Source organism: Sarcophilus harrisii, chromosome 3, assembly GCF_902635505.1.
Source record: "Sarcophilus harrisii chromosome 3, mSarHar1.11, whole genome shotgun sequence".
Taxonomy (NCBI): Eukaryota; Metazoa; Chordata; class Mammalia; order Dasyuromorphia; family Dasyuridae; genus Sarcophilus; species Sarcophilus harrisii.
Genome location: NC_045428.1, coordinates 359,073,394 through 359,094,647, shown reverse-complemented (window position 1 = coordinate 359,094,647; position 21,254 = coordinate 359,073,394). Strand labels below are relative to the sequence as shown.

The 21,254-nt window shown below is 44.3% G+C and overlaps 2 protein-coding genes across 9 annotated transcripts in view; one reads left to right on the top strand and one right to left on the bottom strand.

The window, feature by feature from the left end:
- The first annotated feature begins 1,011 nt into the window (after positions 1-1,011).
- On the top strand, positions 1,012-9,231 carry MCAM (melanoma cell adhesion molecule). Of its 8 annotated transcripts, none has more exons than XM_031960130.1 (18): positions 1,012-1,414; positions 3,500-3,621; positions 3,762-3,972; positions 4,106-4,176; positions 4,256-4,343; positions 4,617-4,796; positions 5,028-5,149; positions 5,270-5,429; positions 5,568-5,686; positions 5,771-5,912; positions 6,151-6,272; positions 6,436-6,577; positions 6,682-6,780; positions 6,873-6,890; positions 7,009-7,147; positions 7,439-7,556; positions 7,685-7,746; positions 8,151-9,231. In XM_031960130.1, exons 1-17 carry the CDS (start codon positions 1,351-1,353, stop codon positions 7,718-7,720), a joined length of 1,953 nt encoding a protein of 650 aa, XP_031815990.1. In that variant the 5' UTR covers positions 1,012-1,350; the 3' UTR covers positions 7,721-7,746; positions 8,151-9,231. The 8 variants fall into 8 exon arrangements, with proteins under 8 accessions (XP_031815990.1, XP_031815988.1, XP_031815989.1 ...); XM_031960128.1 differs by having other exon boundaries at positions 7,006-7,147; XM_031960129.1 differs by having other exon boundaries at positions 7,006-7,147; positions 7,685-7,766.
- A 7,729-nt stretch (positions 9,232-16,960) lies between these two features.
- The window catches only part of CBL (Cbl proto-oncogene), a 97,797-nt gene continuing 93,503 nt past the window's right edge, over positions 16,961-21,254 (bottom strand). The window contains exon 16 of the mRNA XM_031960127.1: positions 16,961-21,209. Within this exon, the coding sequence (XP_031815987.1) occupies positions 20,935-21,209 (275 nt within the window). The 3' untranslated portion in view covers positions 16,961-20,934. The remainder of the gene's footprint in view (positions 21,210-21,254) is intronic.

Genomic DNA, 21,254 nt, shown 5'->3' with positions numbered 1-21,254 from the left:
ATACAACGTTTTCTCTCCATCCAAGTTTTGTGGACCCCAAGGTAATGAATTTATTCGTTAGAGCTTAAAGTACTCGGCAAACCTTTAAGCGCTTATAAAGGCTGCCTGATATTATTCGTATAGGCGAGGTAAAGAATCACAAACTATTAGAAGTGAGAGATCATCTAGTCCAATCTCCTGGTGGTCAAGATGAAGAAGAGACCTAGCCAGGTAGGAAAAATAACTGACCCAGGCGCAGAGCAAAATGCAAACTTAGCAGCGGGTCTGAAAGCTGATGAGGCTTTCGCATATCTCTGGGGGCAGGTGGAGAACAGCCCGCCAGGGGTAGGGACCCGATACTTTAATCAGCACCAATGAACCTCCCACCCCACACTCCCCACACCCTGTTCTACAGCAGGACTAGCCAGGAGGCGAGAATCAAAAGATACCATTGAAACCCCGCCTTCCCCTTGTCTTGTGGCCACAAAGCTGTCTTGGTGCGCGTCGGGTCAGGGAGAAGGCTGCCTCGCCACCCTCTGAGAGCCCCGAAATGTGCCAAAGGGAAACAGGAGGGGCCTGGGCAAGCGCTGCGTGCCAGAGCGGAGCGGAGGGAGCGAGGTGACTGGCGCAATGTCTGAAAGCGATCGATGCCCCGGCCAGAGCTGCGGCGGCGAAGAGCTTTAGTCTGGGAGAGAAGAGCTGAGTGGGTCAGAGCTTAGAAGGGAGGAGGAGGGGCGGGGCGGGGCGGGGCAGGACTGGACTGGAAGGGTCCGGTTAACGGGATACTGGGACTTTGTCTGGTATTTGCTCCCCATCGGGTACTGGGGGATTGCTGGGGGACGTTACCTAAGAAACCCAGACATTCGAGTCTCCTTGGGGTCAGAGCTAAAAGGGTCCTGGGTGTGTGTATGGGTGGGTGGGTGTGGTTGTAGTGAGAGTTCGAAGGGAGAAGGAAGATTGGTGGGTAGGGGGCGGACTGATGTGGATGACAGTGGTGGTGTTTAATGTCCCGTAAAAGAGCCAAGTTCCTGATAAACTAAGCCGGCCTTTCTCCGCGGCTGTCTGTCCGGCCCCCGAGACACCTGTCCTCTCTTTCCTCCCATCCCGTCCCTGCCGCCAGTTAAATACTATGGATATGGGGGGACGGGATGAGGCTGTTTTCTTCCCCATTCCGGCCCATGCAACTCCTGGAAAAGGTGCGAAGTGGGACCCCGGCCCCTTAGGGTTGCAGAACCAGGAGGGGGGCGGGGGGCTGCGAGAGGCGGGGCAGACGGGCCGGGAGCTCCAGGCCCCCTCCCTCCGCCCCCCTGACGTCAGCCCCCGGACTGCTGCGAGCTAGCTCACTAGGCTCTAGCCCTCCGGCCGGGAAACATGGATCTGACCAGGCTGCTCTGCACTCTCTTGTTAACCGCCTGCTGCTGCCGCCACTCGGCCGGTGAGTTTGCCAGGAGACCACAGCCAAACGGGGGACTGGATGGACTGGGAGCTTCAGGGGGGGCTTACAGAAATGCTTTTTGGGGGGGGGCGGGGATGGGGTCTTTGCATTTGGACGCGCGAAACCCCTTCTGCCCCCCCCCCATCTTAGAGACACCAGACTCCTCGTACCGCCTGAAATTGGTGCTTGCAACTGCAGCTGAACAGAGTTGCAAGGCTTCTTCTAGAGTCCCAGGATGGGGATCATGGTTGGGGGGTGGGACGGGCAACTGCTGCTGAGTCGGGGAAGGAGTGCTGTAGCAGGTCCGGGGCCTTTTAGGACTGTAAGTGGAGAGTAAGTACATCTCTCCTATATACTCGCCTTATGGGGAGGGGGGGGAGAGGGAATCCCTGGTGGAGGCGGCCAGTAGCGCTGTCTGTGCTCCTTCCCCCCCAAATCCTGAATGAAATAATCGTCTCTTGTGAGGGATGGCGGTCTTCCTCCCTGGAATGGGGAAGAGTCCCATGAGCCGGAGCCCCTCCTCCCGTTTTTTTTTTTTTTATTCTGGGCAAAGGGCCAAGTTGGAGGTGAGGTGGGGTGGGGGAGGGGCGGTCGGGACTCCCCTCCAGCCTTGGGCGTTGGCAAGACTGCCAGCCGAGAGGAAGAGAGTATCCGAAGCTTTCTGCCCAGCTTGGGAAAGAAGGACAGGAGAGTTCAGGTACTGAAGCTAAGGCAAGGACCCCCAAGGGACCAAGAAAGTCAAGGCTCCTAGACCCACAGAGCTCAGGAGCTTTCAATAGGCAGTCGAGGAATAAGGACCCCCCCCCTATGATTCCATACTTTTTCATCCCTGTGCTGAGAGTCGGGCACACACCGGGGTCCCCTCTGCCCTTGTATGGCCCGGAACAGAGCTACAGATGTTTCTTTTGGCTCCCCGAGGCCCTGCCCCAGTCAGGATGGGGTTGGGGGGGGGGGAGAAGAGGATGAAGGGGCAGTACCCAGTTCTCTGGCCCTACTCCCAGTGCAGTCCCAGGGGTCCCTGGCACCGCCTCCCAGCCTAGGTTTATTTCTGGGTAAAGAGCTAAAATGGGCTTCTGAGCTCTGAAGTGTCTTCAGCTGACCCAAGGCAATTCTCTTACAAGAAAATAAATTGAGGAGTACCAACTGGGTTTCTGCCCCTCTCCTTAAGGAGGGCAGCCCCTCAGGTTCCACACCTGTCTGGTTCCCTCCCACCATCAGGGTAATCCCACTCATGGGCTGGAGTGTCAGGACTCAGATCCAGACTTCCCCCAGTACAGCCCAGGCCCCAGGGCTGGTGATATCACCAGCCTGAAGGGGATGGCAGTGCAGGCTCCAACAACTGGCATCAGTGACATCATCCTGGGAGGGGGCAGGGGCGGGATGAGAGGGGGAGTGCAGAATCCTGGGGTTCAGTGCCCCACCACTTGGGTTTTTTAAATGTGATTGCTCCTGAGCTGTGGGTGCTAGTGGTGGCAGATGAAGAGGACGCCCCATGTGGGGTGATATGCTTCAGGCCCAGGCATGTCGCAGGTGAAGGAAAAGACCACAGGCCACCTGGGGAGAGGGTGCATGGGCCTAGCGCCTTCCCTGTGCCTCTGGGAGGGGGGCACACACCAATAGCTATAAGTGCTGCTCCCACCCTCCAAAGCCGGGCAAATGCCTGACATTCCCACAACTTGAGCTCACCCAGAAGGCTGCAGGGAGGGCCTCTTGGCCCCAGGCCAGGGCTGCCCCTCTCCCTTCCCCTGCCATCTGGCTTCTGCAGATGCCTAGCTTCAGCTCCAGGGCTCTACCTTATCAAGCAGGTGCCTCCGGAACCCGAATATCCCTGACTCCAGGGGTGCCTGGTAGCTGGAGAGGGGAAGAAATCAGCCAAGGGAGGGAAGGAGTTGAGAAAGAACAGGGCCAGGGTCAGAGCCCCTCTCTCAAGGAGGCGAGAGAACAGCTGTGAGAGAACAAGGTGGGGGTGGGAGGAAGGGCTGATGGGAAAACAGCTGGAGTTAGGAACAGCTGCTTGGGTAGGGGCTCCTCATAACGATCCTCTCCTTCTCTGCACACACTTCCATGTCCACTGTCCCACTCTAGGAGTGCCTGATGAGGCGGAGCCCGTCAGAGAAATACTGGAGTATAAAGTGGGAGACAACGCCCATCTTAACTGTGACAGCTCCCTGCCCACTGACAACCTCAGCCATGTCGACTGGTTCTTTGTGAGTGCATAGACACTGGGGGACAAAAAAGGAAGAAACGGGGAGGGGAAGAAGTGGGCAAGGGTAAGGGGAGACACCCACTCCCAACGTCTCATGGTGTTCCTCACCTTCCTCCCTTCCTTCTTCCCTCCATCCCTTAGAAATACAAGGATCAGCACATCCGCATCTTCCAGGTGCGCCGGGGTCAGGGCCAGGCCGATCCCGGGGAGTACCAGCACCGACTCACCCTTCTGGATGGGGCCAACCTGTCTCTGTCACAGGTTACCCCCAAAGATGAGCGCACCTTCATCTGCCAGGTCAAAGCCCCTGGCACCCACGCCCGGGAGAAGTACACTCAGCTCCACATTTATAGTGAGTGCTCGTCCCTTTTTACCGGCATGCTCTGCCCTCCTGCCCACGGATGCGTCTGAGGGTCTCTGTTCTGTTCCCACTTCTCCCTGCCTCCCTCCTGCCCTTCACTCACTTCTACTCGTCCAACTTACAGAAGCCCCCAAGGAGCCCACGATCCAGGCCAGCGCTTCTGGCATCTCTGTGATCAGCCAGGTCCCTCAGGAGGTGAGAAATGCATGGGCGGGGGAACGCTGGCATCCGCGTAGGGACCAGGAACACTCAGCTTCGCCTTCCTTCTTCCCAGGTGGCCACTTGTACTGGGGAGGATGGATTCCCAATCCCTCGCGTCACCTGGTATAAAAACCGGAAGCCTCTGAAAGAAGAGAAGAACCGTGAGTAACTAACATGTCTTGGTCAGCCACCAACTAACCCAGCCAGCGCTGTGCCAGCTTCCTTGGGGGAGCGGTGCCCATCCTGCAGCCACGCCGGGGCCGTGGTGTGCCTTTCAGATTGCCTCGGTGGGGGGCAGCGGTCTAGGGCAGAGGGCGGCACCCGCTGCCTGGCATCCCTTAGTGGGAGACCCAGGTGGGCACTGGCAGCAGGGCTTGTTTGGAAGAAAAGTGCTTGAGGCTGCAGCCCTTTCTTCCTTTGCCCGCTCTTTTTAGGGGTCATAATTTCAGAGTTACGAACCAAAGAGTCAAGTGGGCTTTACACGGTGAGAAGCACTCTGTGGGCGCAGCTGGAGAAAGAGGATAAGGAGGCTCTCTTTTACTGTGAGCTCAGCTACCGGCTTCCGGGGGGCGACCACATGAAAGAATCCCAGGAGATCAATGTCACCGTCTATTGTGAGTCCTGCTCCCCCCTTAATCTGTGGGGGCTGCGAGGTGGGATCACGCCGGGGACAGATTCTCCCCCCTCCCCTGTCTGGGACAGATTCTCCCCCTGTCCGGAGCTCTGCCCCCACCTTCTCCCACTGCACAGGAAGCTGGGCTGGTCTTTCTTACACCCACCACCCTCCTCCCAGAGGTGGGTGGCTGTGTGCCTGAGGCTGATTGCCACCCCTCGTGTCTGCCTAGACCCAATGGAGAAGGTGTGGCTGGAGGTGATACCGAACCGGCTGCTGAAGGAAGGAGACAGGGTTGAGCTCCGGTGCTTGTCGGATGGCAACCCTCAGCCACACTTCACCCTCCGAAAGCAGGTGAGAGGGCGTGGTGGCCCGGAGGAGAGCCGGCCTCTGGGCCAGAGGGGGAACCCTGGGAGGGAGTTGGGAGGTTTCTGACGCTGGCTCTCCTCACCTTCTGCCTTACTTCACCCCCAGGACCCAACCAGTCTCAGCTGGCTTGAGCTAGAAAATGTAAGTGAGGGGGTCCTGGTCCTGGAGCAAGCACAGAGGCATCACAGTGGGCTCTATGAGTGCCTGGGTCTGGACTTTGAAACCGGAGTCGAGGCAACTGACCAACAGCAACTCTTGGTGAACTGTAAGAGGGCTCGAGGCCCATGGGAAGAGGGAGGTCACTGGGATGTGGACCCCTCGGCACGGTGATAAAGGCCGGTGAGGTGGCTCTGGGGTAAGAGGGGAACTGCGTGTGTCCCAACGCTATTGGCTGTGCCCCTAGATGTGTCCAACGTCCAGGTGCAACCCAAGGCTCCGGTGAAGTCGGAGGGCAGCAGCCTGAAACTCAACTGTTCTGCAGAGAGCTCCCAGCCGGTGGTATTCCACTGGAAGCGAGAAAAGGTATCCAAGCAGGGTTGGGGGCTCTGGTGGGAAGGGTGGGAAAAGGCATTAACTCCCCTCTCCCCGAACTTTCTTCTCGTTTAGACCGAAGAGACATTGAAGAATGGATCTGTACTGCACCTGACCAACTTGACTAGGGAGGCAGGAGGAGGCTACCTCTGTGTGGCATCTGTACCCAAAGTGCCTGGCTTGAAACATACACAGCTGGTCAATGTTACCATTAATGGTGAGGTCCTTTGGGGCTGGGAACAAACGTACTTTTCTGCTTTGTGGGGTCTTTTTTCAGCTGATATTCTGATAACCTATCTGCCTTCCCGCTGAAATGTGAACTCCCTATGGACAGGAATCCTTATCCCTCGCCAGAAGGAAAGGGACTCAGGCTGGGAAAATCGGTCCAGGTAAAGCAAGCAAACAAACAGATCCTACAAAATATGGTTCCGCTCTGCCCTTCCCCTCTCTCCCAGGGTCCCCATGGGTGATGGCAAAGGAAGAACGCATATGGGTGAGAGAGAATGAAGAGGTGAACCTGACGTGTGAAGTCTCGGGGCAACCCAGGCCCACCATCTCCTGGAGTGTCAATGGAACGGTGAGAGGGTTTACTACCCTTAACTGCCATGAATCTTCCTCTCCAGGAAATATCCACACGCTGACTTCCTGGCCTCTACTTCCCAGCACCTGAGATTCTCCCTCACCACACCTAACCCCTTACCCATTGTCCACCTGCTGAGCTGGGACTGTTTCTTGGGCAGGTCCATGAACATGACAAGGATTTTCAGACTGTGCTGAGTACTTTGACAGTACAAGTGATCCCAGACCTGCTAGAGAAGGGGGCTGTGTGCCAAGCATCCAATTCCCTGGGAAGCAACAAGACTACCATCTTTCTGGAGCTGGGTAAGCTCTGTTTTGCTTGGCACATGAGAGGCAGCAAGAAAGGAGGAAGCCCTGGTGAAACATTACCTCTTCCACTATTTCTAACCCACTTCTCTGCCTTGCAGTCAACTTAACCACCCTCACCATCCCCACCGAGGACACCAGCAGCAGCCAGAGCACCACCACCAGCAGTCCCTCTGCCAAAGGCAACAGTACCTCCACAGGTAAATAAGGCCCGGCCAACAGTGGGGCAGGGTGGGGTGGGGTTGGGCATTCACCTTCCTCACTCCCCTCTTCCTTCCTGTGCCCACCTCAGGAGATCCCGTCAAGAAAGGTGAGTTTTGCCCGACTTTCTCCCCTGTGAATTGTGAGTTCTGAGCCAAAAGGGAAGAGAACAAGAGGAGAGGGGGGAAGTCAATCACAGGCAGTGAATGTATGTCTCTGGGTAGCAGGAACAAAGCAGGAGAGCAAAGGAGTCGTCATCGTGGCAGTCATCGTCTGTATCCTGTTGCTGGCTGTATTGGGTGCTGTGCTTTATTTCCTCTATAAGAAGGGCAAGATGCCTTGTGGGCGATCGGGCAAACAGGAAATGTAAGAATGATGCTCTCTCGTGCCAGCCTGTTTGCTGCCAGTGGGTTGGCCCCTGCCTGCTTTTGTGCTGAAAGGGGGATGTAGGGGACGGGGAAAGAACATGGGCTTCATCATCCACTACCCTGGCTTCCATTAATCACACCTCTCAGTCCCATTTCCCTCTGAAATGTTAACCTGAGGACCGGGGTCCACCTCATCTCACCTCCCAGTGTTCCCCGTGAGCCCCAGTATTTCAGCCCTTGTCCCCTTGTACCCTACATTGTCAACCTCTGCCTCCCTCCCTCCCCCTAGCACACTGCCCCTGGCTCGTAAGAACGAAATTGTAGTTGAAGTTAAGTCAGATAAGCTCCCAGAAGAGATGGGCCTTCTGCAGGGAAGCAACGGTGACAAGAGGGCGCCGAGAGATCAGGTAGGAGGCAGCTTCCCTGGCTAGTGCCTGCCCTGGCCCTGTCTCACTGGAGACCAGGGAAAGGGCCTAATTGGTCCTGGCCCCCAACTCAGACTTTTACTTTTCCTGGTCTTTGTCTTCCCTCTTAGGAGGTGGAGGGGGTCATGGAACAGAAGCAAACCTGATTCAGTCCTTTGGGTACTGTTCACAGGTATCAGGCTGAGGCTAGGGGTGAGGACTTGTTTTTTGTTTTTGAAGAGAATGCAGCTAGTAACAGAAATGAAACTCTGAATTAGGAAGAAAGCAGAAGCCTTCTCTCACAGTTGTTTGTAGCCATGTCTCTTGTCCTACGTCATTAAGTGGGAAAGAAGTTTTTGCTTTTATTTTTTCAAAAAAATTTGTAAAATCTGGGGCGTGGTTTTAAAAAACTATTTCCCAGACATGGGGGATCGATTTGTAGCCATTTTTTTTTCTTTCCCTCATTCTTCCTCACCCCTGCTGCTTCTAGTTCACCAGCTTTTGCATCACCCTCTTCTCCCTACCTAGTGCTGCCTCTTGCCCCTGGGCCACAATTCCCAAATCCTTTTCTCATTTCTCTTCTCCATCCATTTTCAGGGAGAGAAATATATCGATCTGAGGAACTAGTCCAAAGAAAATCCTGCCATGCTTCTTCCTCCCCTCTGTGGGACTGCTTCTGCTCTTTTTTTGCCCCTCCACCATCAGCACTTGGGATGACCTTGAATAGACAGAAATGGCTCTCCTGTGCCCTGGCTCACCTGCAGAATCCATTGTGGAAGTCAAGGGAATGGAAAGAAGCCAGGCTGCATCACTTTTGTCAAGTTTACTTGGCCTTGGGAATGGAGACATCACCTCCTCTCTGAGGGGCCTGAGTGTAGTTTACACCCCAAGAAGTGGCCTTAGGGTCTCAGGAGAACCCTTGTTTGATGCAGGGATGTTGTGGCTCCCCAGCTCTCTCACAACATTTGTGAATGTCTTATAACCATGTTCTCTCAACAGCTAAAGTGGGTAGTCTCATTTTTGCTGGCTTCTTGGCTAGCTGGAAAGTTTTTCAGGTAGCCTCAATATTTAATACAGTGGTATCAATTGGTGGGAGTCAGTGGGATCTCTGCCACACTAAGTTGCTCATACCAGTTCTGGAGGAGGCAGTCTTTGAAAGCCACCAACAAGAGTGTTATTAAAACTGTCCCCTCCCTACTTTGGGGTTTCTCATGGCTTCCTACAAAAGGGTAGATAGGGATGGAGTGTCCTTCATTCTCCACTCAGAAAAGTGAAACTACTGATCTACCATCAATAGGATGTGAGCTTTCAAGTTTTTTGTCATAAACTGACTGACTTTGGTGAGAGGAGGCAGAACAGTTTCTCTCTGTGAGGCTAACCGGCCCTTGTAGTCAGGGATGTTAATTTAACCTATGGGCTTGTTAGCACCATATTATCAGTTGAGAAGCACACATCCTAGGATATGAACCCAACAAAGGTGAATGGTACTTGGGAGTTAGAAATGGGATCTGGCCAACGGTTGATTATATATATATATATATATATATATATACATATATATATATATATATATATATATATATATATATATAGTGTTCTGTTGGGCTGTGTGTAAATTACAAGTTTGTTGCAGGATTTATATAGAGAGATGTGAAAAATAAAGTTTACTATCCCCAGAGTTGTTCTGCTTCTAATGCCTTATTTAACTCTAGCACACAGGAGGAACCATGGGGTTTCTAGGTTTGGGAAAGGGCCCAAAGGCCCATAATATCAGATGCTTTGCAGCTATTGGAAGAGAACTTGGGCAGACCTCTTCTAAGCAAGTGGCATGGTGATCTACCAAAGGAAACGAGTCATTTTTCACAGAGGTCTTTGCTCTTAAAATGAGAAGATGGTGTTGAGACCACCCACAGCTCTGCCAGCCTCTCCTCCCCTCTTTCTTCCCTTTGTGATCATTTGGAATTTCTCTGAAACACTGCAGTATTGACTTAGTGTGTCAAAGGAGCTGGCCAAGGCACTTTGGCAACCTGTTTGCCTCCTATATCTTTTTTTTTTTTTTTTTTTTTTTTTTGCTAAGGCAATTGGGGTTAAGTGACTTGCCCAGGGTCACACAGCCAGGACATGTTAAGTGTCTGAAGTCAGATTGAACTCAGGTCCTTCTGACTTTAGAGCTGGTGCTGGGCTCTATCCATTGCACCAACTAGCTGCCCCCCCTCCTAAATCTCTAAAGTGCCTAGACAGCAAATCTGCTACAACAAAAGGAACTTTATTTAAAAATAATTTTTTGACAGACATGGGTGCACAGAAAAGCTCTTTAGTTGGCTATGTATGGAAATGAAAAATAATTAATAAATAACATTAGTATAACAGACCTCTAAACATTAACAATGCATTGGCAAACAGTGGACTTAACCCAAAATGAATTTTAAAGCTCTGCTAATTATTCTCTGCAAGAATATTTACCTTCTGTTTCTTTACAGGTGAGAAATGATTAAATACTGCTAATATAAACTTTATATTAAGGACACATACTTTTAAAAATAGTCCATGAAAATCTTGTCTGTGTTTTTTTTGTTTGTTTTTCTTAAACACTGATATACAAACTGGGTTTTTCTTCTGAAGAGAAAAAATTACTGGTTCATCTCTCCAGCCCCACCCATATAAAGAATTTTGAAATGAGAAATAAGAATGAATGAAAAAAAATAATCTATCTTCCAATCAGTTTGTTAGTTACAAGTAGGAAGAAAATAAAGGGAATAAAACAGATAAAACACCATCATGTAAAGAAAAACCACTTTCTTTCCTTGAAATCAAAATTAATGGCAGCAACACTGAGGCTCTCTGAAAGGCCAGGAAAGGAAGTGATTTGTGGCTGCCTCCAGGTTGTCTGTAAGCCCTGTGGGGCATTGACTACTTCATGCTTAGTCTTAGGGAAAAGACCAAAGTGTCAGGGAAGGTAAAGAAGCTTGTAACTACATGGAATACCTGACAACTAAATTCTTTTCTGGCTAACATCTCCATTTTAACTGAATGACTTGAACCACCTCAGTGATCCTAGGACATAATACTTTTTCTTCCAATCAAATGCTGTGACAGGGACAAAAGAGCAACAGGTTACCACTTACAGTGTTCAATCTGTCATCTCTTCAGCTATATATAAGCACTCCCTTCCCTGGCAACTTTCTTCTCTCTAGAGACATGACACTGGATGGGACAGGGGAAGACTCAGATTTCCACAGTAAACTTTTTATATGTAACTAGGGATTTGGTGCTCCCATAGAAAGGCACAATACATTTGGCTTTTTTCAGTGTGTGAAAAATGAATAACTTTAAATAAAGAAAAAAAAATCTTTACAGTTGAAGTCCTTTATAAGAGAGTCAGATCATCACAGAACCAGAGTGGGAAGAACACCCATCACAGCTGCCACTCACTCCACTTTCTTTGAGTAGAAGATAGGGTTTTCCTTCAAGGATAAGATTAACACTTCAGTTCATGTTGAAAGTTAGGAAGGCATCTCTGCTGGCTGGCAGTGTTTATCTGCAGGCTTTTCACGGAGAGCAGAACAATGGCGAGGCTATCCACAGGAGAGAGGGCAAATGTTCTATACCCAGCCACAACAACCTCGTCTCCAGATTACATCCAGCCTGGCAGGCTCGAGGTGGACCGGCAGGAGGGGACCAACACATGTGACATCAATACACATGAAATCACAAGCCAGGACAGAGGGCACAAGTTGGCCTGCCTCTCGGTTTCAGGAGCATGAAAACATGGTGTGTAGGGCTTAGAGGCAGCAATGCTCATTCCTGTGAGCAAGGCTTCCCTCTACTTCCAAATATGTTTCTGAGGATGGAGGGGAATGAGATGAGTTTGTTGTGGAGTGACTCTGCATTTCTTCCTGGGTTTTAGAAAAAAAAAAAACGCAGGCACAGTCAAAACTGGGCTAAGTTGTGCAGATGCCAGGTTAGTGAGCAGGAGTCCGAAGCTTGGCCTCAGGTATTGGTCTGGCACAAGAAGATGGAGTGGTTAGACACTTAAGTTTTTTTTTTCAAGTACATTACTGAGGGGTGGGAACAAAAGGCCTCTAAACAACTGCCCCTGTAGCAGCTGGTTCTGCAGCATGATGTTTCCTTTCTAACTTCCACTGGCTCCTCCTACACAGCGACTTCACCTCTCCTTCCTTCTCCCTCATTTTATGTCAATCCCTGGGACCAAAAGACATGGAGAGTTTCCTCAATATTTTACTCAGGGTAGAGTAGAGCCAGATTTTGTAGCAGACAGGGTCCAATCCAGCTGATCAAATGTATTACTCTCCCCAAGACCATGTACCTAAAGTACAGGGTAATTTGTGAGTCATCACATTGTCTTCTGTTTATACACAAAATGACTAGCAGTTAATTAGTTAAATAAGCTTCTAATTCCCCTAGGAAAGACTACATGGAATTAGAGCAAAAAGAAGCAAGGAAGCAAGATAAAGAAGTTTTTAGTTCATAAAATGGAAATGAAGAGGTATTTTACTAAGAGGGGCTTAGAATAGTTTGCAAACTTTCCATCAAATTCATGTTCCTGTAATTGTCAAAACTTTAAGACATTTACATGCTATTACAAAAGTGGTTTCTATTACACTTAAAATAGTTGACCTAAGAATGTATAGTCATACATCTTCTACTCCTCTCAAACTTGAGATAGGTTGGGAAAAGAGCAGGAAAAACTTGGGAGGGACTCTGAAATGGCAAAGGCCTACATCAACAAGAGGAGAAAGGGAAAGATGTCAGAAACCATATCTAACACTTTCATTGCTGGCCCCTTCACGAGGACCTCTCTTGCTTGCATGAAAGCAATAAAGTGAGCCCAATGAGGACATAGGTGTAAAGTTCTTCCACACCTTAGGAACAAGAACTCCTAATGATATATTTATTAAACTGTATGTTGCAAGGAGATTTGTACATATTGTATTCAAAGAAGTGATGTGAAAATATTTTAGTTTTTGTTAGACTTTAGAATAATTATCTAAAGTCAATCCCAAGGCAGGATAGTCTTGTGTGATTTGTATTACTAAACCAGATTTTGGCCTCTAATGGAATGTGAGAGGAGCCTGATACTTGGAAAACCAGTCAAGAAGCATTATTAAATACCTACTCAAAGTAGCATTAGAAATACAGAAATGAGAGTAACTGATTAGAGAAATTTTACTAGTAGATTCTGTAGGGGAAATTAGTCAATTAAACAAAATATCAAGACATAAAGATACCCTGAAGATAACAAACCTAAACAACAATGAAGATGACTATGGAGCTGACAGACTCCCAACAATTGTCAAGGACAACTTGCATGTAAAAAAAGATATAAAAGATATTACCCAGAAAATGTATGATCCGAAAAAGATGAGTAGACTATCGTGTAGAAAAAGTAAATATTAATAGATGGAGTTTAAGTATCACAATAATATGTTAAAACCTACTAGAGGACTACCCTCCAGTAAACTCAGTAGATATTCTATGATCACAGATGTTCAAATACAGACAAAAACTGATCACTATGAGAAGGTAGGTTGCAATTTGCACTCTTGAAGGAAAGGCATGCAGATAAATGTGAACAATTCACTGAAAATTATATAAGACAACAAAGATCAAGAAAAATTCCTCCTGGAATTTAGGGAGAACAAATCTGGGGGGAGAATCTGAATTAGAAAAAAAATAAATAAAACAAATCTAACCTATTTTAGGGCTAAACTATTTTAAGTAAGTACTTCTGCAGAGTTCTCCAATAAAAGCAACAAAATTGCAAACAAGAATCACAATCTGAATTTCAGAAATCCAGAATGGGGAGAAGAGTCTACATTTTAACACAATCCCTGGTCAGCCACAAACTAGGGAATTTGCTCATCACAGTCATTCCATCTACATTCTGAGAATTCTTTTAATTTCTTGCAGTTATTTCACCTAGTTAATTTCTTATTTTGAATTTTTCTTCCCTCTTCTTTTTTAACCAGATTAAGTAAGTCTTTTTAAAGAAACAATTTCAGTTTTGTTAATTCTATAATTTAAACCAATTTTCTAGTTTATCTATTTCTCACTAATTATCAAAATTTCCTCATTTGTTCTTACTATGAGTTTACTTGGTGGTTTTCTAATGGCATATTAAGTTCACTAGCCTTCACTTTTTCTATTTTGTTAATGTATTTTGCCATAACAATAATTTTTCTTCTAAGAACTATTCAATTGCATCTCAGAAATTATTGCACAGATAAATTTTTTCTTACAGTTGTTATTTCTACAATTTTTTCCTTTGACCCATTCATTATTCAAGATGACAAATATTTATTTGTGTGGATATCTTGTGTTTTCCCTATATTAATGACCAATTTTATTGTTTTGCAAACGTAATAAAAGATAAGGCAGTCCTAAAAATAGGTTTGTAGCTTCATTGTTTGGAACTTAGACTATATTTTCCAGAAGAAACAAATGGCAGTTAGGTTCCAAAGGTTGCCATTAAGAAATACTTAATTGAACTATATACACACAGTACAAATTGCGCTAGTCTTCGAGCCTGTGTTTGGCATCTTCCTATTTCCTTTTTCTGCTGTTTCCTGATGCTGTTTATTCAACTTCCTTCTTTAAGTTTTCCTTAATGGGATCCCACATAGATCTATCCTATCATCCAAAATGTTTCACACTCCAAAATTACTTGCTTCCCTTGCAAAGTATAATTTCTACTCACCAACTGCTAAAATAGAACTAAACTGATTCATAAAAACTCGAAATTAATTTTTAGTTTTTTGGAATTTCGAGCAATGAAACAAAGCAAAATGAAAAAGAAGTCAGGCAGAATTGGGAAGAAAAGACTTTTTTTGGGGAGGAAGGGACACTAAGGAAATGATGCTGTCTTTTAACATTCTTTAGTATGACAGTTAAATTAGTCCTACTTCTGAAGAATAGGGTTGCTGTCTTACCTGTTTCATATTTTTCCATGCTTATAACTGGGTTTGGAAGAGTAGATAGGGGAGAAAAATCAAGTAAGTAATTATACAGCAATTTGGATGGAACATATACAATCCACCAGAACATCAGAAGGCTTCTTGATGCACTGGCAGTGAATATGGAATTACAGAATGGCAAATGAGTTTCAAAGTATACTCCAACAGGCAAAATGCCAAATCATTTTAGGACTGGTTCTGGGATAGAATATTTCCACTGAAGAGAGAGCAGATATCCAAGATAAAAAGGAATAACTGGATTTGGAATTAGAGAATTTAGATTTTAATCCGTATTCTGTTGCTTAATAGTTATATGACCATAAGCAAGTTACCTAACATCTCTAAACTTCAGTTTCATCATTTTTAAAATGAAAGGGGTAGACCAGATGATCTATAATCCCATGATTGGATGAAAAACATAGTTTCTAGGAACAGAATAGTGATAGTTATACTGCATTATCCTAGACAGAGTGTTATATTGTGCAAAGGCCATCAATTACCTAGAAAATATTCTAAGGAGAACAAATAGGAAGGTTGCAGGGCCTTGAATCTAAGCTATAAGAGATGTGAAGGCTATTTAACCTGACTGAAGAAAATGCCAAAGGAAGATCTGAATTCAAATCCTGACTCAGATATTTATTAGCTGGATAATCTTGGGCAAGTCACTCACTTAACCTCCATGCAAATCATTTAACCGCTCTAAGCATGTTTCCTCATTTATTTAAAAAAAAAAAAAAGAAAGAAAGAAAGAAAAAAGAAATGGACTTGATAGCCAATGAAGTCCTTCCTACTTCTAAGATCCTATTGAGTAACTAAAAGGTTTGCCTTATGGAAAAAGGATCAACAAGCCATTCTCCAATTGATAAATGGTCAAAGGATATGAACAATTTTCACATGATGAAATTGAAACTATTTCTAGCCATATGAAAAGATGCTCCAAGTCAGTATTAATCAGAGAAATGCAAATTAAGACCACTCTGAGATACCACTACACACCTGTCAGATTGGCTAAGATGACAGGAAAAAATAATGATGAATGTTGGAGGGGATTCGGGGAAAATTGGGACACTGATACATTGTTGGTGGAATTGTGAACAGATCCAACCATTCTGGAGAACGATCTGGAATTATGCCCCAAAAGTTATCTAACTGTGCATACCCTTTGATCCAGCAGTGCTACTACTGGGCTTTTATCCCAAAGAGATACTAAAGAAGGGAAAGGGACCTGTATGTGCCAAAGTGTTTGTGGCGTCCCTCTTTGTAGTGGCTAGAAACTGGAAAATGAATGGATGCCCATCAATTGGAGAATGGTTGGGTAAATTGTGGTATATGAATGTTATGGAATATTATTGTTCTGCAAGAAATGACCACCAGGATGAATAAATACAGAGAGGCTTGGAGAGACTTACATGAACTGATGCTAAGTGAAATGAGCAGAACGAGGAGATCATTATATACTTCAACTACGATACTATATAAGGACATATTCTGATAGAAGTGGATTTCTTTGACAGAGAAGATCTAACTCAGTTTCAATTGATCAACAAGGGACAGAAGCAGCTACACCCAAAGAAAGAACACTGGGAAATGTAAACTGTTTGCATTTTGGTTCTTCTTCATGGGTTATTTTTACCTTCTGAATCCAATTCTTTTTATGCAACAAGAGAACTGTTCAGTTCTGCACATATATATTGTATCTAGGATATACTGAGACATATTTAACATGTATAGGACTGCTTGCCATCTGGGGAAGGGGGTGGAGAGAGGGAGGGGAAAAGTCAGAACAGAAGTGAGTACAAGGGATAATGTTGTAAAAAATTACCCAGACATGGGTTCTGCAAATAAAAAGTTATAATTATTTAAAAAAAAAAAAAAAAAAAAGGAAAAAGGATCGAACATATTCTTTCTGGCCTCAGCAGGTAAAATTAGAAGCAATGCATGGGAACTGTCATTTAATTTTGATATAAAAAAGGCTTCTTGATAATAAAATATAAGGGAATAGAATATCTGATTGGGTAAGGGGTTCCTTCTCACTGAGGCCTTCAAGCAAAGATATATTTGTAGTAGGAACTCTCTTTTGAACATAGGTTGGACTAAATGGCCTCTGAGATCCTTTCCAATTCTGGAATTAGATGACTGAACAATAGCTTAGTAATTTTAAGTCATCCAACTTAAGATTAGTTAGGTTTTCTCTGTAAATCCTGTATATTACATTTCCTTAGTAAATACTCTCTTTTGTCACATAAATCAGCTCTAGAAAACAACACTGTGAATCTGGAGTGATTCAGTAAGAAAAGGGAAAGATGGTGTTAGGACCAAACACAATGGTAAAATAATGAAGTGAGAGGGGAGGAGATCAACTATCAGGTTTAGTCATCTTTTTAATACAAAGAACCAATCAGGCTTAAGGACTGAAAAAAAGGTAGGATTCTGAATTATAGTTCAGTGAAGGTCTAGAAACAGAAATAGAGCCCTGGGTCAAGTTTCTATGTATTAGTTTTGAGAAAACCAGAATCTTTTTAGTTGTACCTCTTAGCAAGACCTAAACCTAAAGTCCAAGGGTGGTTTTTATGCAGACCACCAAATACTACCTGGGATCAGAAACTCTAAATCATTTCTGTTTTTCACAGCTTATTTCTTTTTCCACATCTGAATTCATATTCTTTAAAAGCTATGTCATTTCACAATGACTTCTATGGCAAAACGAGTTCCAATATAAAGTAGGTGGGTAGCCTTATTTTTGACATTTGAAAGTTCCTCTCTGACTTGTAAAAAAAAAAGGGGGGGGCAGGGGAATGAACTAGAATTTTAAAGTCCCTTTTGGCACTAGATCTTATTCAACAAGATAATCAAGCATCCTTTACTTGAGTTTAATTATAAGAAGATCCCAAGATTCTAAGTTTCTCCCATTTTGTACTTAGATTTGTGAGAAAATTTGGAATTCGAAAGATCAGGGTGTAGAAAGTAAAAACTTTATAGTTGTGGTTCATAGTTATCATGTGTTGATCATGTTGAACAAGAGAACTATAGATATTATCTACTATGTAAAGCAATATGGAGAAAGCCCAGAAGAAGTAAGACATTTAATTTTATAGAAAAGTCTGGTGTGGAGGAAAATTTTTTTCCTCACTCATAATCTAAAAGATAGCAGAAGATGAACATTTTTAATAACCAAAAGAGATGTGATCTTCTCCCAATAAATAAAAGAACTCAAGGATAATTCAGTTAATTAATCTGAGGACAATAGAATTAGGAACTGATAAGCTTAATGGGAGAACATTTCCTAAAGAAGCTCCCTGGGCCAATACCTTTTGGTTTATAGCCTACTAGCAACCATAAAAATATTAAAATGTCCATACTAAAGCAATATTTCAAAAACGAATCTATTTGGATAGTGATTACTTGAACAGGTTTCAGATTATAAAATACATTTGATATTATTCAGGAATCCAGAAAAATTAATCTGGAATTTTCTCAGACTGAGAGGCAATAATCCCAAACAAAGGCTTGTAAAGAGAGGCAGATAATAGCACACTATAAAGAAAAACTCCCTAACAATCAAATCTATCTAAAAGAATGGATTATAATTATGAAGTAATGAGTATCTCATTACTAGAATTGTTAAAATAAGGCTAGATGCCCACTTGTGAGGAGTTCTGTAAAGGGGATTCTTGCTTTAGGTATATATTAGACTGAACAACTTCTGAGTTTCCTATCAGCTATGAGAGCCCATTCTTTTTTAATACAAACAATATAGAAATTACTTAGTGAGTACATAATATATGCACACTAATAACCTGGTATTGGCTCATGTTCAAGATCAAAGGTTGGAAACTCCTTACCCCATCCCCCAAAAAGGTAAAAACTTTTTGAAGATTCACCCAGTTATTCTAAATTTTTGCCTCACTTAAAACTAAAGCCTCTTAGCCCAAATGGTGAAAAGAGTCTCAGGTAAATTGATTTGGATCCTTGAATGTAAAAACAGGCATTTTAGGGGATGCCCATCAACTGAGAAATGGCTGAATAAATTATGGCACATGAATATAACGGAATACTATCATGCTGTAGAAATAAAGAGATAGCTTAATGCACAGTGAAATGAGAAGAACCAGAACAACTTATACTGTAATATCAATATGGTAAAAACAAAAAATTTGAAAGACATAAGAATTCTGAACAATAAATGATTCAAACATCATTCCAAAAGACCAATGATGAAGAAACTATTCACATACTGACAGAGGGAGGTGGAGTAATGTAGAATGAAACACATTTTTGGAAATGACCAACATGGGAATTGGTTTTGCTTGACTATGCTTATTTGTTACAAGGGGTTTGTTTTGGTTTTGGGGTTTTTTTCTTTGAAGGAGAGTTTGCAGGAAGAAAAAAAAAGAGGCATTTGACAAATGCCTGCCATCACCCAAATAGCAAATCTGCAAACACACAAGCTCATATGTAAGGCTTTGGACTAAATTTTTGCAAGTAAAAAAAGGAAGAAATTGTTTGTATTCTATATAAACAAAACAGCAAACTGCAAAAGGAAACCTTGTATCTACATAAAGTGTAGTATGTATAACAGATAAATATTATTTATTTAAAAACACAAAGTTCCACAACAGATCAAGACAAAGAAGAACTGCAACACCAGATTCTAACAATGCACAAAGAAACTGCTGGGATTTGTTTTTTATTTCTTCCTCAGAAGTTCAATGTTTATGTAAAGGCAGTTGGGTCTGATGTCAAGTGGTGAAGCTCTATACTGGTCCCTAATAGTGAATGGATGGTGCTTCACTAGGACAAATTTTACTTCCTTCCTATTCACTCTTAATGCCTGAATGTGAGATTTGTGTAGGATCAGAAATTTCTCTATTACTTCCTTGAAAAACTAAAAGGATCTGGGGATTACTTCCTGGTTGCAGCAATTTACTCTATGGCAGAATGCTAAAATTAAGAATAGGATTGACAGGGAAAGAGAGGCAACATTCTCTAATGTTACAATCACACAAGAGTTAATCTCTAAACCCATGGATAACCTAAGTAGGGAGTTAACAGCTGCACACAGTGACACCACAAAAAAAAAGTTCCCTACTTTTGGGAAGACAAAAAGGAGGATTTTCTGAAAAATAATTTAGCCCTTGCTGAAGGAAGACACCTACGAAGGCTAAAAGAAATTTAATAGGAAGGAGAGTCAGGCTGATGGATGCTTATATTTAATTTGCTTTTTTTCATTCATTATCCATAGATAAATAGCATATGGCCCAAGGTTCCTAAAAGCTTCCCATCTCTGGATTATAACATTATCTTAGATATGATGCTCCCCTCTCACAATGCAGAAAAGTATCTCTCAGATCACACACCTGGAACCAACAAAATTGACTGCTATTCTCTGAAAGAAAAGGAATGTATCCAAAGGCCTCTACATCAGCTCTGCCATGGTTTAGTTAGATAGTTAATTAAATAGCTAAAATATCTTATTTTGCCAAATTCAGTGTTCCTATAGAAAAAGCATTTTGGAGTGACCAGTGTTAGCTGCTTATGCCAAACATATTTGTAATGATAATGCAACAATACTTTATTCCACATTCTCCCATCCCCCCCCCCCCAAAAAAACCAAACATACATAACCACATATAAAACGGAATATCTCATAAACTCCCTGGCTTCACTTAAGTTAGTCATAATCAATCCATGGCCAATAAAAGAATATCATAGACAGCAAAGCAAATGACAGAAAAGGAGACAGTTTAAAAATGCAGGACTTTAGCTATGCATGTGATAATCTGGAGTAGCACTGAAATTGCAATACACACTAAGATGGGGGTATAATACCACAGTAGATGGAAGTTACCAAAAGATCCCTTCCTCAACCTCTTGTGCCTATCACCAGAAAATGGAGGCCTGTCTGGGGTTAATCTTCTGACCACAGGATACACACATAGACACAGACATACAGACATGCACACAGACAGATAGATAGATATAGATACACACACACACACACACACACACACTCTTACATCCACCCTAAGCTGGAAAACTCAAAGCCCTCAGTTTGGTTTTTCCCTCATAATACTTGTCCTACTGCCTTTAGACTGCTCCCCAAGGGGGCTGAGCTGCATCATACCATGTCATCATAAAAATGAATGCTCTCTCTAAATGGGGACTGAAGGCAAATTGCCCTCAAACACACACTACAAAGTGAACAAAACAAAATCAACATCCTAGTTGCTTGCTCTGTGTTTGTTCCACTGCTTTGAAATCTTGAACCACAGATGAGACATCCACCAGACAAGGGCAAGACTTCAGGTTGAAGTCTCCAAAAAAAAACCCTTTGCCCTCTCAGGTGCTCCTGGAGCATGGCATCCAGCTCACTGGTCCACTGAAATTGGAGGTAAGGAGGTGATGTGCTATGTAGCTACATGAGCAGGGGAGGAAATAGAAACAAATTCTCGGAGGATGTTTTTGGCCATTTCAATATTGTTATGGGCAATGACCAAAGCTTTTTGAATGTCCTGATATGAATACCCCTGGCTCATGAGATTCTCAATTTCACTGGATAATTGTGGAGAGGTCGAAGGAACAGCACCAGCCTGCTGACAGCTTCCTGCTTTCCGTTCAGAGTTGATCCGACGAGGGAAAGGCTTGGGAGGCCTTTCAGGAACTTGGGAACCCTCTGTAAAACCTACAAGGAGAAACAGTAAGGTAACTGACCGTCTATATACCTGGA